Source organism: Neovison vison, chromosome 5 (genome assembly GCF_020171115.1).
Source record: "Neovison vison isolate M4711 chromosome 5, ASM_NN_V1, whole genome shotgun sequence".
NCBI classification, from domain to species: Eukaryota; Metazoa; Chordata; class Mammalia; order Carnivora; family Mustelidae; genus Neogale; species Neogale vison.
Genome location: NC_058095.1, coordinates 15,284,566 through 15,297,273, shown reverse-complemented (window position 1 = coordinate 15,297,273; position 12,708 = coordinate 15,284,566). Strand labels below are relative to the sequence as shown.

At 36.2% G+C, this 12,708-nt stretch overlaps 1 protein-coding gene across 9 annotated transcripts in view; it reads left to right on the top strand.

Annotated features, from left to right (window-relative positions):
• TANC2 (tetratricopeptide repeat, ankyrin repeat and coiled-coil containing 2) overlaps positions 1–12,708 on the top strand; it is a 369,572-nt gene that overhangs the window by 212,178 nt on the left and 144,686 nt on the right. For all 9 annotated transcript variants that reach the window (XM_044247669.1, XM_044247668.1, XM_044247667.1 and 6 more), the window contains 2 exons: positions 168–316; positions 6,854–7,040. In XM_044247669.1, coding sequence (XP_044103604.1) covers positions 168–316; positions 6,854–7,040 — 336 coding nt within the window. The remainder of the gene's footprint in view (positions 1–167; positions 317–6,853; positions 7,041–12,708) is intronic.

Here is a 12,708-nt window from a genome sequence, read left to right as displayed (position 1 = left end):
TATATCAATTGTGTGGAAGTGGGAAAATCGGCTTCTAGGCAGGGACCTGGTAATTTTGGATTTAGAACTAAAACAAAGGGAATGACCAAATTAATTGTAAGAATAGCTGTGGGTCGAGGCCATTTTATTTTGAAAGACTCAAGTGTTTCAATGTCTGTCTGTTGTAGGTGATGTTGAACAGGAACTTGGTCCCCCTCCATCTGTAGATGAGGCAGCAAACACACTCATGACTCGTCTGGGTTTCCTCCTTGGAGAGAAAGTCACGGAAGTTCAGCCGGGTGACCAATACAACATGGAGGTACAGGATGAAAATCAGGTAAACTGCTTGCTGTTACCTGCAAAATGTGGAATAAATCAGCCTGTTATATCAGGAACAATGTTGCAGGGTGTGTGTATGTGTGCATCCCAATGGTTGAATGACTTTTGAGGCCTGAAGATGTAGCTCAACTTTCTATCATCACTGTATTACTTTAGTTTGTGAAACACCTTTTAGTTTCATTCTTAGGTCTAAAAAGTCACTTTAAAGTTTTGATTCATTATGGAATGAATGAAGAAATTATTAAGTGCATAAGCCAAGAAACAGAATTGACATTTATGTGAGCACTGCACCTGAAAATTACAGAATATACATTGTTTTCAGGTACATATGGATTATTTATCAAATTGACAATATGCTGACCAGGTCTTGATAAATTTTGGATTACAATTACTGTGATCATAGTAGAATTAATCAATTACAAAGTGATAACCTTAATAATAGCTAGAAGATAATTTAGAAAATCCCCCAAATATTTGGCTATTAATATACTTCTAAATAGCCTTTCAGTCAAAGAAGAAATCATAAGAAATTAGAAAATATTTTAAACTGAAATAATAACAAAATATTATAAAACTTACAGTATGTATTGATAATATATAAAACTTACAGTTAAGAGGTGCTCAAAAAATTTAAATTTGAATACATAATTAGAAAAGTGAAAATCTGAAAAATTAATAATCTAAATATTCATGTCAGAAAGTTTAAAAATACCAGCAGTGTGAACATTTATTCCATAGATTTTTTTTCTTCTAGCTATTTTTTAGTTTAAATGTAGCAAAGGAAGTAGACTCAGATTTATTTGTGTGCTCATTTTTAAAATGTATGTCCTGTAATGAATCCTTTATTCTAGAAGATGACAATTTGAGTTCATCTTGTATATTCTTCGCAAATACTTGTGAAAATTCTGTGTCCTATGTTAGCTTTGTCCACAAAATAATATAGTCTTTAAGGATTATATTTATAGATCATGTGGATAATATTCAGGTGTTCCAGAGCTCTCTCCTCCGACTTCTCTATGCTCATTCCCTTGGTCATTGGTTTTGCTGTCTGCACATTACAATCACCTGGGCATTTTTTATAAAATTCTGATGCCTGGAGATTCTTTTTTTTTTTTTTTTTTTTTTAAAGATTTTATTTATTTATTTATTTATTTGACAGAGAGAGAGATCACAAGCAGGCAGAGAGGCAGGCAGAGAGAGAGGAGGAAGCAGGCTCCCTGCTGAGCAGAGAGCCCGATGCGGGCCTCGATCCCAGGACCCTGAGATCATGACCTGAGCCGAAGGCAGTGGCTTAACCCACTGAGCCACCCAGGCGCCCTGGAGATTCTAATCATATTGAAACTCCTCCATTCCTTTTTTTTTTTTTTTTTTTTTTTTTAATACTCTCTTAACTCCTGAATTGCCTCTGGCCCTGCCTTTCCCCTTAACTCCAGTGTATTTCCAGCTACCTGTACTTCCTTTTCTACCTGTTGTGTCCAAGACACAGCTCAAACCTAACATGTCAAAACCTGAACCCTTACATTTTTTCCCAGAACCTGCTCCTTCTGCAGTGTTTTCAATCTGAGTAGTTTGTACCACTTTCATGCTTCAGACAAAAACATCGGAGCCCTTCTTGAGCTTTCACTATCAGATTATTCACTCACTCTTTCGGCAAATCATGTAGGCTTTGTCTGCAAAATATATGTTGAATCTGCTCCCTTCTCTTTATTTCCACTGTTACATCTGAGTCCAGGTCATTGTCCTCTTGCCTGGGCTACTGTGATGGTTACTGGACTGTAAGGCCTGGAACTGTTTTTTTTTTTGGTTTTTTTTTTTAAGATTTTACTTACCTGTTTGAGAGAGAGAGAGAGACAAAGATAGTGAGAGATTAAAAGAGCATGAGTGGGGAGGAGAGGGAGAAGCAGGCTTCTCACCAAGCAAGGAGCCCAACTCAGGGCTGATCCCAGGACCCTGGGATCATGACCCTAGCCAAAGGCAGATGCTTAACCAACCAAGCCACACAGGTGCCCCTGGAACTTCCGCCTGTCCTATTTACTGCTGTATCCTCTGCATCTAGAATAGGGTCTAGCATTGGCAGGTGCTCAGTAAATATTTACTGAATGAATAAATAGCCTCCTAATAGCCCTCTGCTAATAGCCTTTTGTAATCTGTTCACACAATAACCAGAGTGATCCTTGTAAAACGTGAATCCGATCCTTTTGCTTCTGTGCTCTCAATCCTCCACTGTTTTCGCATCACATTTAGAGTTGAATCTAAAATCTTCAGCGTGATCAGAAAGGCACTGCCTCATGTGACCCCTTGCTACTACCTCTTCTACACTGCCAACCCTCCTCCCTTTGACCTGCAGCCCTGCAGCATCACTGGCCTTCCTGTCATTCCTCTGACACAGAACATTCCTTTAATACTGGAAAGCGCTCCCCCCAAAACTCACTTGCTCACTTCATTCGGTGCTCTGCTCAAGTGTTACCTCTTCAGGGAAGCCTTCCTTAACTGCTGTCCCTAATAGCACCTGCCTGTGGTTATGGCCCCTTATCCTGCTGCTTTTTTTTTTACAGCTCTTAATCATTAATTTATTACACTCCATATTTAGTTGTGGATTTTGTTTTTCTTTCCTTGTGTGTATCTCATACAAGAGTGTAAGCTTCACAATGGCAGGGATTGATTGTCTTTTTTAAAATCAGTTTATATTTTAACTGTGTTGGTATGCTATGCCCCATGAATAAAAATTAGGAATGATATATGTTGAGGGCCTTTCTGATACTGGTTTAAGTAAAACATCCATTTTTTTTTTTTACTTTTTATTTCTTGATGTTTGTGTCCAGTTAAAAATGTAACTGTGTTCTAATAATGACCAAGGAACATGATGTTACAGTAGGAGTATTTGCCAAGGATCATGTTGTTTCTTTCTTTCTTTCTTTTTTTTTTTTAAAGATTTTATTTATTTATTTCACAGGGATCACAAGTAGGCAGAGAGGCAGGCAGAGAGAGAGGAGGAAGCAGGCTCTCTGCTGAGCAGAGAACCCGATGCGGGCTCGATCCCAGGACCCTGAGATCATGACCGGAGCCGAAGGCAGAGGCTTTAACCCATTGAGCCACCCAGGAGCCCCGATCATGTTGTTTCTAGTAATAGAATAGTTATTTACATAGCATAACATAAACTTGCCAAAATTAGCAAGACAAGAAACAAAATTATACTTTTATGTAAGTGGTCCCTCACTTTTCGACAACTAGCTAACAATTTCCTATATTCAGAATGTGTATAAAACTTCCTAATTATTCTCACCTAATTTACACAGCATAACATAAACTTGTCAGAATCACTGTTATTCATCTGAAGCTGAAGTAACATTGGGTATCAACTATACTTCAGTTAACAAAGGAAAGAAAACAGAAAAGTCCCTGAACAAAGAAGTAAAAAATCTGTGCCCTGCTTCCAACTCTACTACCTATGACTTTGTGAATTCGAACATGTCACTTAACCTCCCTGAGCTTTAGGTTTTTCATAGGTAATAACAGCTGGCGTTTATGAATTGCTTGCTACATGCTAATCATTGTACTAATTGCTTTATTTGTACTATTTTATCTAAGTTTCCTACAACCCAGTGTGGTAGGGTTCTTGGATATTCCAGATTTCAGATAAAAAGCACGGTGCCACAAAGTGATAGAATAGTATTCAAATCCAGACAGTCTGCTTTTACAAATTTCTGTTCTTAACAGCTGCACCATACTGTTTCAGTATAATATAAAATAATAACTAACACCTGACAGGATTGTTGTGAGGATCAAGGTAAATCGTGAATATGAAATTACTTTGTAAGCTGTGAAATGCCATATAAATAAAAGGTATAAAATACTATGCAGTATAATTAGTATATAAATATTTGGCAAGAACTATGATTTGGGGAAGTTAAAGCTTTCATTCTTGAGGGCAGTTTCTTATTCACATTTCTTAATGGGAAAATAATATTCATTTTGCCTTATATTTGGTTGGTAAGGGGTAAATGAAATAATGCTAAAATTTTTTAAACTGTAAGCTTTGAACAAAGGTAAAATATCAATAATTATGACTGTCTTGGAATATAATATACCATGAAACTATCTTGGAGCTACAGAAGGAAGTGACTAAATTGATCACTGGAATTGGAATTTTTAGTCTTAGGAAGGTTATTAAGGTTATCATCTTCATTTGGTGACTTTCTTCCAAGCTAATCAGCATGCTAACAAAGATAAATTGCTTTGTTCCGGAGGGCCTGAGGGTAATGGCATCCTCAGAGTTATACTAGAAAGGACAGAATCTAGCACAGGAAAGTCAGCATGTATCGATTTTCTACAAAAGACAAAGTACTGAAGTGATATTCAACCAACCATTATATTTTCTTCACTCAATTTCTGGAGTAATAGGATGTACTTTAGGAATTCCATCATCAGGTTCTTACCTTGTGTAAATTTTAGAACCTTTAAGAGATCAGACTGGGAGTTTGGGATCCTTCCAGAGAACACAATTGAAAAATGACTTAAAGGTTTTGAAAGTGGGGTGGTTTAATTAGATGTCCATTTTAGCTTAAAGTATGGAGAACTGTTAATGTTGTCTTTCTCTGCCTAGAAGAGATTTCTGTATCTCATTAACTGGCCTTCTTAGATAAAGAGGAGGCCTGCTTTTTAATTCATAAGCCATGAGCAAATTTCTGCTTTCTAAACGGCTTGATCTTTAAGCTTTGCCTTTATAGTTAAAGCTTTTAAAGCATACATTCTGTGATACAAGTTTTATTTTGTAGAGAACAACTTGTAGTAAAAATAGTGTCATTTGGGCTTAACCTCCACATTGGCTGTATTATGCGTATAATATAGTTTCCTTTCTCAAAGAACAGACTGAGAATCTTGTCTAAAAATGGAAATGAGTTGCTATGGAGGTAATAGATTCATACCAAAATGGAACTTTTTCAATATGGAATGACTATAGATATATTTAATGTAAAAAAAAAAAAATCCTAGTATAGTTCATTTCATCTACCCACATATTTTTTTAAACTGAGAGTGAGGAGGTTAAAAATTGCCATGTTAGATTCTAACTAGGGAGGATTCTGATTCAGTAAGTCTGGGGTGTGGGGTTCTACATCTGTCAGTTTCATTGGGGAGCTTGCTTTTTTACATTCCATAGGTGATTCTCCTGCATGCCTAGTTAAAACCCATTGCTGTGGTAGGCCAGCATCGTTTTATAAAAATAGAGGCGATTACAAAGAAATTGAAACTCCTCCATCCTCTGGAGAAAAAATGACATAGAAGAGAAATGGCATAGATTGTGGTATGACTAACAAAAATCAGTTCCTAGTATTATTAATATGGTTGAAAAGATTTGCTTCATTGCAAGGTTCTGAGAATGTCACTTGTGCTTTAAGTTGACTGTATCCTTTATGACCTAGCTATCGCATTCAAATTAAAGTCAAAACCTGGATTCAACACATGTGATTAAATACAAGGGATTGTATCTGAAACTTATTTCAGGATGAGTGAAAGAGCCTTAATTTTCTCATATTTAGTGATTAACACATTTTCAAGTCAAGTTGTTAAATGTAAATCTTCAATTTTAGTGGGGAGAATGTAAATAGTGACTCTATAGGTAAAGAAGTCAAAAGATTTCTTTCAGATTTTGACATTTAAAGATATCGAACGGTATCATTAGTGTTCCTTCAGTAGTTTTGTCACTGATAACTTACCATTTTAAAAAGGATAAAATTTTTTTAGTGTTTTAAAAATATATACTTTTATTCATTATTTTGGCATTTTATTTGGGTAGAAAGAGCTAAGGAAAAGTGGATTTTTGTTAAATTAGGTAAGCCAAGATACATTGTCACCAATCTTTTCGGTGATTATTCATTCCTTCCCATCAAAAACTTTAAACTGAGGTGACCTCAGATATAAAAGTCATTCAAGATACAAAGCAATCTCAGTCTATAATCAGTTTCTACAGAGAAATTATTCAGTTTTGCTTTAAATGAACATTGTTTTTTATCTATTTTTTAGTTAGACTTTAAGGATAAGGCATGTTCTCTGCATTCATTTACTTAGAGTAGCCACCTTTGTATTAAAAAAAAATGTTTATTCGCATTGAGAGCCTTATTTTTATTTCTCCTTGGCTGCAGATACTTTTTTTTAAATCTGAAGAAAAGTATTAACAAGACTAACTTCTAAGCTTTCAGAATAGTTTTGTTGATAGGAAAAAGCAAGGACATCTTGTAGTTCATTAAAAATCCCTCTGTGAATTCATGGCAGTGATAAAGGATATTTGTCACTAGAAATTTCTGAGGCAGAAAAACTGACCACACTCTCTGCTTGTGTTAAATTTATCAAGTTGCGCCTTATCTGTGTGATGCAGACTCTCTTACCCTAGAAGGCAGAAAGCAACTAGTACCTAGTTGATGTAAAAGCTATGTATGTAGATTTTGTTCTTTCTCTCATCAAAGCGTGTGTTTTGACATAAGATACATTTTACTTTAACAGCGATCAGTTGATCTTGTTTTTCATTCCAATCTTTCAGACCTCAGCAATCACTCAGCGGATAAGTCCCTGTTCCACCTTGACTAGTAGCACTGCCTCTCCGCCAGCCAGTAGCCCCTGCTCCACCCTCCCGCCAGTCAGTACAAACGCCGCTGCCAAAGACTGCAGCTATGGGGCTGTTACTAGTCCAACCTCTACCCTTGAAAGCAGAGATAGCGGCATTATTGGTGAGTTGATTTTTAAATTAATCATTTTGTGGGTTTTTTCCCCCCTCTTTAAAATAATTACACAAACTTGAGGTTTTAAAAAATTCTGTGTGTGAATTGTTGAAATATGTATACAGAATGTCCTTTTTAATGGTGCTGGAGAGAGAAATAAAGGTAAACAAAATGAAAGCTATCCCTCCCTCTTTAACTACTCCTTTAAAGATATTACCTGATAAAAGACAGAGTGGATAGAAAAAGTTTTGTCTACTACTCCCTGTAAATTCATCTCTCTGCCAACAGAAGTGGTTCAGAAAAGGTTCATTCCTCACTGAGCTGAGGTTCTCAGTTCTTCATATATATATATATTGCTTACTGTATGCTTATTAAGGGGAGTCAGTCAAATGGAAATGACTGAAGTTTTGGGAAACGAGGAATCTGAAGAAAGGGAATCCACAGAGAAGGAAACAGGAATGAGCACCGAATCTTAGGCCATGTTCAAATTGAGCAGGAACTTAGAGGTAGGAGAATGAGCCTGTGGACAGAAGTAGTGAGACAAATAGAAGAATTGGAGGAAGGCCTAAGAAAATAAAAGTTTCAGGGAAGGGATGAGGAAAGGTTGGTCAACAAACGACAAAAGCTGAAAAGACCAGGCATAAAGAAAATACTTCTTCCTCATTTGGCTTCCTTCTAAAAGTTATCAAATCAAACTATTTATTTATTTAGATGGTGAGGCAGATATTAATGCCGTGCAACTAAATATATATCTACTACCTAAAGGCATATATATTAACATGTGAATTTATTCATTTAAAATAAATATTAAGTAAGTGAAAAGAATTTTTTTTCTGAAGATTTTATTTATCTGAGAGAGAGAGAGAGAGCAAGCACAGGTGAGCACAAATGAGGAGGAGGGGCAGAGGGAGAGAGATAAGCAGACTTCCTGCTGAACAGGAAGCCTGATGTGGGGCTCAGTCCCAAGACCCTGAGATCATGACTTGAACTGGAGGCAGATGCCCAACCCAGTGAGCCACCCAGGTGCCCCAATGAAAAGAATATTTTAATAGCAAAGTTATAGGATACAAAATGAGCACGCAAGAACCAGTTGCATTTCATACATGCTAACCATGAACAATTCAAAAAGAAAATTATGAAAACAATTCCATTATTATAGCATCAAAAAGAACAAAATACTTAGGAATAAATTTAACCGAGGTAAAAGACTTCTACACTAAACAGTACACTAACTAAGACCAGTACACGAAACACAAAATATTGCTTAAGGAGTTTTTTGGGTTTTTAAAAAATTTTTTTAATGATTTTATTTATTTATTTGAGAGCGTGAGAGAGAGAGCATGAGAGGAGAGAGGTCAGTGGGAGAAGCAGACTCCCAAGCAGGGAGCCCGAGGTGGCACTCAATCCCAGGACTCCAGGATCATGACCTGAGCCGAAGGCAGTCACCCAACCAACTGAGCTACCCAGGCGCCCCTGCTTAAGGAGTTTTAAAAGAGTTAAATAAATGAAGATATATTCTGTGTTCATGGATTGGAAGACTTAATATTGTTAAAGTGATAATATTTCTCAAAGCAGTCTACACATTCAGTGAAATTACTATCATAATCCCAACAAAGTTCTTTGCACAAATAGAAACACGTGGTGTTTCTGTCCTAAAATGTAGTGGAATCTGAGAGGATCCTGAGTAGCCAAAACAATCTTGAAAAGGAGAACAAAGTTGGAAGACTTGGGTTTCTTTATTTCACATCTTACTACAAAGCTTCTTAAAGGCAGGATTCATGTCTTACAGTTTTTATACATCCTCAGGATTTAGCATAATAATTTCTAACTTGTGATTTATTTATATGAGAAGTCTTTATGAAGATATAGTCATTAAGGACTAAATGTTATAACAACATAGAGAAATAAACTGTAGAAGAGTATCCTTTTTTTCTAACCCCTGGAATAATTTATGGAAGATTGGAATTATCAGTTCCTTGACTATTTAGTAGGACTTGCCATGAAAATAATCTGGAGCTGGGGCGCCTGGGTGGCTCAGTGGTTTGAGCCTCTGCCTTCGGCTCGGGTCATGATCTCGGGATCCTGGAATCGAGCCCTACATCGGGCTCTCTGCTCAGAGGGGAGCCTGCTTCCTTCTCTCTCTCTCTGCCTGCCTCTCTGCCTACTTGTGATCTCTCTCTCTGTCAAATAAATACATTAAAAAAAAAAATAATAATCTGGAGCTGATACTCATGAGGGTTTTTAAAAATTACTACTTTTTAAAAAAGATTTATTTAATTTTTGAGAGAGAGAAAGAACAAGTGGGGAGGGGGAATAAGTTGAGGGAGAGAGAGAGAGACAATCCCAAGCAGACTCCCCTCTGAGCACAGATCCTGGTGCAGAGCTTGATCCCAGAATGCTGAGATCATGTCCTGAGCTGAAACCAAGAGTTAAAAGCTCAACTGACTGTGCCACCCAGAAGCCCTTAACTACTGATTCATATGGATTTAATACTATAGGACTTTCTAAGTTTTCTCTTTCTTTTTGAATCAGTTTTCCTTCATTATGGTTTTTATCTTTTTCAAATTTACTGGTATAAAGTTGTCCAAAATATTCACTACCTACACAGGAACCTGAGCTAAGAGCTGAGAGGAGACCTTCCCTCCCCCCACCCTAAATTTCTGATCCCTAGATTTTACTTTCATCTTTCTTAGTATTGTCTGGGCAGTCCTCATTATCTTAGACATAGATTAATACAAATGTAACTGTTATTTCTGCTTTTCATCTTGTCCCTTCCAAGTCTATTTTTCACACAACCACCAAAGTGATTAACTGAAAACCAATTACTCTTTTGATTCTGTTATCTATAAGGTAGATAGTGAACTACCTGAAAATCAAGTCTGATCATAACACTCCTTTGACTCCCATTTACCTATAAAATAAAGCCCAGGCCCTCCTGACCTGACCATGGCCAGTTTCTCCAGCCAACTGTCCCACTATTTCTAGCTTCGTATATATTGTCCTAGCAATATTAGACTTTATTGTTACCTGATACATTCTAGTTTTTTTTTCCTCTCTGTGCTGTTGCTCATATTGACCATTCTGCCTGTAATCTCTCTCACACATATGAATGACTCCTATGGATTTTTTAAGACTTTGTTAAGTACTCTGCCACTTACCGCAACCACCACCTCCCTTCAATTTTCCACTCCATCTCCTATCCAGTATATATTATTACTACATGTTCCCAGTAACACCTGAGCATATAGATGTCATGGCATTTAATGTGTGGTGTAATAATTACTTTTTGAACCTGCTTTCTACCATTCAACTGTTAATCTCTTATTGGCAGAAACATTGCCTTACTCATAGGTATCTGCAGCATCTGGCCCAGTAACTGTTTGTGGTAGCACAGTCAGTGTTTAAGGAAATGTTTACAAATGGAAGGAGAGCAAAAGGGGAGAAGGAGAAGGGCCCAAGGACTGACCTGGTATTTTGCATTATTTTTTTGATAGTGCTTAGAGTGACTGTTAAGTACAAGATAGGTATTGGATTTCTTCGATTTTGAAAAGAGTAGAGATTAGAGTTATCCATTGACTAGTTTTGTTCTCTTACATTCTCTTTATGATTAATTTTAGCAAAATGACTTTTATAATCCCAGCCACGTTTCTTCTTGGGTTCTTCTGTTGATATTGTTAGTGTCTATCATTGCATATCCCCTATGTTGCATATAGAAATGTGTTCATCCAAGTGGAAGGGGTGGTGCTGATGGATCAGACAAAATATGTTTACAAGTAGTTCCCTTTTCAAAGGGAAAACCTGACACGTCAGTGGATGTTCAGAGTAAATGTTCATATGTTCTATGTTCTGAAAATTAAAAATGGGATCCTGCTTTGACTTATAGCTGGCAGTGTTTCTCTATTTTTTTTTTCTGATAAGTTTCCAAAATTGTGTTCCTTGTAATGTAAGTGCCTTTGTTCGTAATAGATGTAATTTAAAGAATGATGAACTTCCATTCTTTAATGTGTATAAATAAACATTTGCTTACAAAATTATGAGAGAAGACTGAGAATAATATCTGGTCATCAAATTACTTCAACTGTAGAACGGTTATCAAATTATATATGAGCAGTTAACATAAGAAATGTTTTGTTTCTCTTTCCTTTTTTTTTTAATGCAATTTGAGTTGGATGAAAACAGAATGTGACATAAGTAATAATAGTCAAGATTGTTATTACCTTGGAAATCTCATGACTGACCTACCTTAACTGTTAAATATACTTCAAGTATTTTCCCCTCTAATTATACAAACACCTGCTTTTCCAAATTTCGTATTGCTTGCATTATTTCAAACAAAACTTCCAAGATGGTCTGTTGTTTATTAGTGCTCTGTATTTAAATCCTGCCCTATTAGCAAAAACACACAAAAGTTTAAATTCCTGTGTAGGTCAGCTCAGTGTGATCCTTTGTGATGCACTGCATTTTCCACTTATAGCTATCAGAATTTTAGCCATTCATGTGCTTGACTGTATCACTCGCATAGTTGACCAAAATTTGTAGAATCCTAGCTACAAGATTTGGAATACTAGAAATACAGACTTCCTAAATTTTTAAGTATTCTGAATGTAAAATAGGGTTCTAGAGGATTTTAAATAACTATGACTTATTTGATTCTGTGTAGTCGATTCAGCCCAGACATGAGTTAATTTCTACCACAGAAAGCATTCTCTGCTCCAATCATAGCATCCCTCCCCAAATTCATAACCCTTTTTAAATATGTGGTGAAATGTCACCAACACAGTTGTCAGATATTTGCATGTTAATTTTATATCTGTGACGCTCTTTTTAAATTTTATTGGTATAATTCTAGTAGTATAATGGTCTTATGTATGTGACTAGTAGATGATACCACTAATGACATATAATCTCCTTTCAGCTATATCTCTATTTAATCTGTATATGTATCTATATATCCACATATGTAGATACATATACACATAACTTCAAGCAAAAATCTTGACAGTTATAACCTCCGTAAGATATCATTTTTCTATCCTATTCCTTTTTCATGTTAAGTTTTAATAATGGTCCTTTTTGGTATGGCTCTACAGCAAAATGAATTTAAGCGTGGATCCATTTTGCTTTTCCTCTTGTTTATTTGGAGGTCACAGTTCTTTCCAGAATGGTATAATTCTTGAATTATTTCTTTTAATCAAATCTTGGAATGTTTTAAGTCCTGATTTTGTTGCCAAATTTGGTCTTCTATCCTATAGCCTTACATCACTTAACACCTACAAAGATGTAGTATCTGTGACTTTGCCCATTTTTTGTGATTATGTTTTCCTAATGTTTCACATTAGTAAGTAAAAAGAATCTGTATTAGATTCTGGCAACCCCAGAGATGAGCATAGGGTTGGCCCAGTCTAGTTGTAAAATAACTCTGCCTTATCTAATAATGTAATAATCTTCCTTAGAATTAAAAAACTGAGATTCAAAAATAATTAGTCTCAGGTCACAAAGACAGTAAGAGGCAAAGCTAAGATTCAGATTCAGGTCTGTATGACTGTAGACCAGTGGGATGTTGTGTATTCTTTATTTGATTCAAATTGTCACATCTTGAAAGTCATATCTCCCAGAGGGAAGGGATTATGGGGATGGGCAACATCGGTTAAAGGGAGTGGGAGATACAGTCTTCCAG